The sequence below is a fragment of the Galeopterus variegatus genome, unplaced genomic scaffold (assembly GCF_000696425.1).
Source record: "Galeopterus variegatus unplaced genomic scaffold, G_variegatus-3.0.2 Scaffold16171, whole genome shotgun sequence".
Classification (NCBI taxonomy): Eukaryota; Metazoa; Chordata; class Mammalia; order Dermoptera; family Cynocephalidae; genus Galeopterus; species Galeopterus variegatus.
Window position 1 is genome coordinate 8151 of NW_007742282.1, and position 6501 is coordinate 14651.

A 6501-nucleotide genomic window follows, 5' to 3' on the forward strand; every position below is an offset into this window, starting at 1 on the left:
GAGCTTAAAGCCTGGGCCCACAGTGGCTGTACTCTAGTTCTGCAGCTACGGAAGCCAGCCCCAGGCCTGCTGAACTGACACAGCACCACGTCTAGGCAAGAGATCAGAGAGGCAGACCTGCATCTGGTGGACTGCTCTCCACTACTGCAATTCTACCCTTTCCCCCACTACCCCCTACCACCAAATTCAGTTTCTGGGATTTGACATGTACTATGTACTAGAGTCGTGTATGATGTAACCATTGGAGAAAACTGGGTGAAGGGGACATTGGACTTCTTCCCCCACTACCCCCTACCACCAAATTCAGTTTCTGGGATTTGACATGTACTGTGTACTAGAGTCGTGTATGATGTAACCATTGGAGAAAACTGGGTGAAGGGGACATTGGACTTTGTTGTACTTTTTTTCAACTTCCTGCACATCTATAATTGTCTCAAAATAAAAAGTAATTAAAAAAAAAAAAAAACACCCAAACATAAAGAAAACCAAGGGAAATTGGAGGTAAAATCAGCATGCTTTTATTTGTCTACCAGGCACCTGTATCTCATTGAATTTTTATGACAACTTTAATAAGTGGGTACTACTATCCTTTTTTTTTTTTTTAGAGAAAGTAATCCTAGGTTGAGAGGGTTTAAGTAGTGTGCCCAAGATTATAGTTGGTGTATTAGTCTGTTTATGTTGCTTATAACAAAACACTTGGAACTGGGTGGTTTATAAAGAAAACAAAATTTATTGCTTACAGTTTCTGAGGCTGGGAAGTCCAAAGTCTGTCTGGTGGTGGCAGAAGTGACCCCGGGGTCTCATGTTGCAAGATGGTAGAAGCAGAGAGAGGAAAGAAAGACAGACTCTCCTCTTCTTTTAAAGCCCTCAGAACAATGCCCCTGACCACCGTTTTTGATCCATTCAGTACTGCATGGTCAGTCCTACAATCCAATCACCTCTTCCAGCCTCCACCTTTCAATTATCATGATAGGATTTCTCACCCTCCTAACAGTCACTGTGGGGGCTAAATTTCTAATACATAAAACTTGGGAGACAATCTAAGCTTCATCGAGTTTGTGGGAGGACATAATTCAATCCATTACAGTTGGCCTGCAGTACAGTCAGAATTCAGTCCTAACTCTAATTCCCAAGTTCATGAGCTATCCTCTATACTGAGCTGCCTCTCTTTAAAGCTGTTTAAATTAATTCATGGAATGTATTTTTTTGAGGACTTTGGGAAGAGAGCAGGAGTTGTAATCCATAGCTCTCATGTTACATGTGATCATTTACAAGGGATCAAAGCTGTATCCCTTTAAGCCTTTTTCTATTCCTGCTGTGAGACTGAATTGTGGTTTTGATAAAAATCTCATTGGTGAATGCCTATTTAATTTTTTAATTATAAGGTTCCCTGATAACATATGCTCCTGTGTAGTGCAGAAAAACAGACAGGAATATGCATAGACCATTTCACTAGTAAGAAATAATGAGAGGAGAGCCATTTTAGTGCCTTTGAATGCTAAAAACTTTTATTGAGGTACATCAAGCAATTCCACATGAAAATTGATTACACAAGAAGGAATACTAAGAAAACATTAGGAGTAAAAAAATCTAGAAGAGGAACATTTGAAGACTCCTGTACTTTGAATCAGAAATAAGAATTCTAAGATAATTTGAGACAGAATCTGATTATAAATTCTGACTCACCAGTAATACAATGTTTCTAGAAAATAAAATAAATCATAATGAAGAGAGCAGGGTTTTCCAAATAAGTCCACGGCTCTGCTTATAAGTTCATGAAATTAGGAAGTTTACAAGTTCTTTTGAATAGATGCTCTCTGCCTAGACTGAAGGATGGGGGCAGCAAGGTTCAGGAATCCAGACCAAGACACTCAGCAACAAGAACCACCACAGCAGCTGGGGCGGCAGCACGTTGTTCTATAGCAAGTGGTCTGGCAGCAGGTGGGGCGGCAGCAGCTAGAACCACAGCAAGAGGGTCGGCAGCAGCTAGAACCACAGCAACTGGGGCGGCAGCAGCTGGAACCACAGCAGCTGGATCCACAGCAGCTGGGCCTGCAGCAGCTGGACACACAGCAGCTGGGGCGGCAGCAGGTGGTCCTGCAGCAGGTGGTCTGGCAGCAGGTGGGGCGGCAGCAGCTAGAACCACAGCAAGAGGGGCGACAGCAGGTGGAACCGCAGCAGCTAGATCCACAGCAGCTGGGCCTGCAGCAGCTGGACACACAGCAGCTGGGGCGGCAGCAGGTGGTCCTGCAGCAGGTGGTCTGGCAGCAGGTGGGGCGGCAGCAGGTCTCTTGGCCACAGCCCTGGTCAGAGCAGATGGAACCACAACAAGAGTTGACCATGGTGTGAGAGGATGGAGGTTCTGGTTTGTTTTCCAGGAGAGTGAATTTCTGGAGTTTAGTAGTCTCTTTGCACCACAGCCTCTTATATACTGCCCTGTTTTCCTGTTGTCAACATGTTTTCCTTGTTTTTGTTTACTTATTAATTAGGTAATTATCAGTTTACACCATAATGTTTTCCATTTAATAGCTTAAACTTGGTGGAAACAAAAATTCCTTGTCTGGATGTCATAATTTCTATCTGATCTACTCCTCCTCCTGACTCACACCTTGATGGCCTCTTCTAGACCATATTCCCTTCATCTTCCTCCACAGAGGTCTGTCATGTGGTATTCTGCATGTGGAATTACATTCCTCACTCTCCCCTCCTGTGTCCTCTACCAGGATGGGGTTTAGTCAGTCCTGTTTTTGGTTATGAATTTCTTCCAGTGACCGAGGGGGCAGGGGTGTGGGGGAAGCCCATTTGCTTAGTGTGGTACCTGGCATGGGACAAGAGAAAAAGACCTTATTTTGTGGGCCATTTTTGAGCAATGAGTGAGGGGACAGCTCTAAATATGTGTGATGTTGTGTGTGTATACATTGGAATCAGTTTCTATGGAAGTTTCAAAATTTGGATCATGCCCTATCCTCAAACTCTGGCAGGCAATTTATCCATATAGTTGTATTACTGTGAGTTTACACAGTTTCTTCAGTTGCTACTTTGCTGTCTTACATGTTTGTATCATGTCTTTCCATCTGATATCTTAGGTTCTGGAAGATAGACTCATTTTTCCTTCTTATCTCATTCTTAATTAAGAATTTGTTTCAATGGAGTGAAAAATGTTGAATAATCAAAATGTGCCTCTCTTCAGATCATACTTCTGGAGATGGAAAATTTACAGTGCACATTTTGGGAAGGATCTGAAGTGTCAGTGTATTTTAGTCAATTCCACCTCATTGAATTACTATTTCTACTTATCTTCTATTTAGCAGCATTCTAACTTAAACGTGCACCAGAATCATTCAGAGGGCTCGTCAAAACACAGATTGCTAGGGCTACACCCAAAGATCCTGATCACTGGGTAGAAACCCAGGCTCTGAATTGCTAACAAGCACCCAGATAATGTTGATACTGAGGGTCCAAGGACCACACTAAGAGACCTCCTGCTTTATTCTGTTCATTCTAGTTTTGCAGAAGCACCTAGATCAAGTTACTGCCTTGTTTATAAAACAGATTTGTTGACTGGATAATCTGAGAGACATGTGCTGCCAGCCATTGGGGTTACAAATATGATTTAGAGTCTTCTCCTGAAGAACTCACAGTTTACTGGGAGGGCCACACACACACACACCACCTAATTGTAATATAATGTGGTAAAGTAACATCAAAAGACCTCATAGTAGTGTAATTTAACTAAAAGACTTGTGCTTAGAGCAAATTAGCTAACATGCAATTTGGTAGATTTATTTAGCAAAATTTACATAAATTAAAATGCACAAATCATAAGTGTACTATTTGATGATTTTTGATAAATTGATACATCATGTAATCCCCACACCTATCAAGATAGAAAACATTTTTATTATAACAGAAAGTTCTCAATTCTCTCATTTCAATAAACTCTGCCACCATAGAGGGAGCCACTGTTCTATTTTTTTTTTTTTTTAAACCATAGATTAGTTTTGATGTAGAACTTCAAACAAATGATATATGGTATAATTTCTGTCTGGCAATTAGGTTGTCATGTGTCTGTGAGTTACTGATGTTGATGCATGTATCACTAGTTCATTCAGAGATATACCAATGAATATCAATGCTTAATTTTAACTATTACAAGCCAATTTCATGGTGGGGTGACCAACTGTCCCTATTTGCCCAGGACTGAGGAGTTTCCAGAACTCAGGAATTTCATTGCTAAAATCAGAGAAGTTCTAGGCAAACAGAGACAAGTTAGTCACCCTGTGAAGCATCCTTAAATGACTTAATTAAGATGATTTAAAGATCAAGCCCCTTGTAACATTTTCAGCATATTAACTTGCTGAGCAAACACTTGATTTATGTGTTTTGTTTTTATTTGACAGGCTTGTGTTTGCAAAGCTGGAAAACAAGAAAGATTCAAACAATTACATTGTGAGGTAATACGGTGTCTTGAGGGAAAGTTTTTCACTTGATTTGCTTTATATGAGAGGCTAAGGAAAAAATAAGAAATATCAAAGAAAGAGTTTTGGAGTGTTAGGGAAGAGGTTTCTATATAAAAGTAGGGAGATTAAGAAAACCTTTCTGGCACAGCTACAAAGGCAGAGTACATTCTCATTATAGAGAAGTGTATAGAGTACCACAGTCCCTAAACCAAGGATCCTCAAAGTTGGCTGCATATTGGAATCACCTGGGAGTGTTAAAAACTACTAATGGCTGGCTCCTGCCCAGAAAAACTCTTATCTAACTGGTCTGAAGTAAGGCTTGGGCATAAGAACTTTTAAAAGTTCCCCAGGTAATCCTAATAGGCAACCAAGTTCGGAACCCACCCCCTTAAACTGTTTGTATTCAATGCACTTATACAATATTAAATTGGAAAGAAAAATAGCTAAAATAATTAAAATACGATTGGTGGAATCTGAATAATAGAGAAAATGATCTTGGATTAGAAACACTGAACTTTGAGCATTGCAGACTGAAACACTGATAATTCGCTTTACTCTTTTAGATCACCCTGATACCCAAACCAACAGTCCCGCAGGACTGAGAACGGAGCAGTAGGGAATGAACCACGGTGGGAAATTACTATGGTTAGAATGCTAGATTTTTAAAAAAATGAAACTCAAAAGCAGAAGAGATGTCCCTTTATGTACTGCTTGCTAAAGTTTACCCATAGTCAAGTGAAGAAATGTGGACATGAGGACCATACACACAAATTATGTAAAGTCTACCTAAAACTGTACTTCTTTTATTACATACGGTGGTAGATGAAGTGTAATATTTTATGTACTTTTTTCTTTTTAAACTAATTGTTTTGTTTGTCTTTTTCATATTTCCGTGATAAAAAATCTGTTAGCTAAACATCAAGGAAATTTGAACAAAGTGGACCCAATTGATATTTGTAATAACTATTGAGGGGGGGACAATTAGCTTTGTATCTCATGAATATTCTTAATTAAAAAAAGGAACCTGTGTTGTGTCTACTAGGTAAACTGGACATATGTTAATATATTCTTTAAAGAGTGGCACACACACAAAAAGTCTTTTCTTGTCAGGTATCACACACAACTAAGTTAGTACTTAATCATTTTTTAAAAATCAATACCTGCTATGTATTTTGTCTGTAACTGAAATGTACTACAATTAGTTTAATTATAGTGACTTAGATAGATATAATATCATGCTTTAGATAGAAACACCTACAATAGGCATGCCTAACTGATAGAATAAAATATTTTCAATTCAGTTAAGTTCTTTGTAATAAAAATCGAACTCCATTAGAGTATTTGAGAATAAATATTGAACAATATTACTAGTCTTGATATGAAGTGGTATATATAATCAGTGCAATATTTAAAATAATATAAATGCTCATAAAACATTGACTGAATTTCCATGTTCTTTAACTATCTTCAATCATGGCTTAATCTAATGTTGCTTTTTAAAATCTTAAATAGAATAAGCATTTCAGTTCACCCTGAATTTTTAAAAGCTCTTCCTTGTGAAAAGCACACATATGCTGAAAAGTGTAGAAAATATACATGTAAAATACAATAAATAATTATTAAGCAAGCATCTATACCCAAAACCCAAATCAAGAAATAGAATATTGCTGTTTCCAAAAAGAGCTCCTATGTGTCTTTTCTTGATTACATCTCCCATCCTCCACCCTAGAGAGAATTGCTAACTTGATTTTCTAAATTGTTTTCATTGTTCTTTTTATAGTTTACCACCTAAACATGCATCCTTAAAAAAACAGTTTGGTTTTACATATTTTTGGACATTGTATAAATGGAAACTTATATATGTATTTTGTATTTTGATTTTTTTGCTCAATATTACATAAGAGCTAGAGTAGGCAGCCTTGAAGATGGTCCCCAATTATTTCCACGTCCTGGGGTAAATGGTCTTACGTAATTCCCTCCCCTCGAGTAACTTCTAATCAAACGTGTATGGCCACACCAAGTGATTAAATTACAAAAGCTT

General features: G+C 38.3%; 1 protein-coding gene across 1 annotated transcript; it reads right to left on the reverse strand.

The window, feature by feature from the left end:
• Positions 1-1871: 1871 nt before the first annotated feature.
• On the reverse strand, positions 1872-2342 carry LOC103582418 (keratin-associated protein 4-4-like). The gene has a single exon (XM_008564019.1). The coding sequence runs from the start codon at positions 2340-2342 to the stop codon at positions 1872-1874; it is 471 nt and encodes a 156-aa protein (XP_008562241.1).
• Between the last annotated feature and the right edge of the window lie 4159 nt (positions 2343-6501).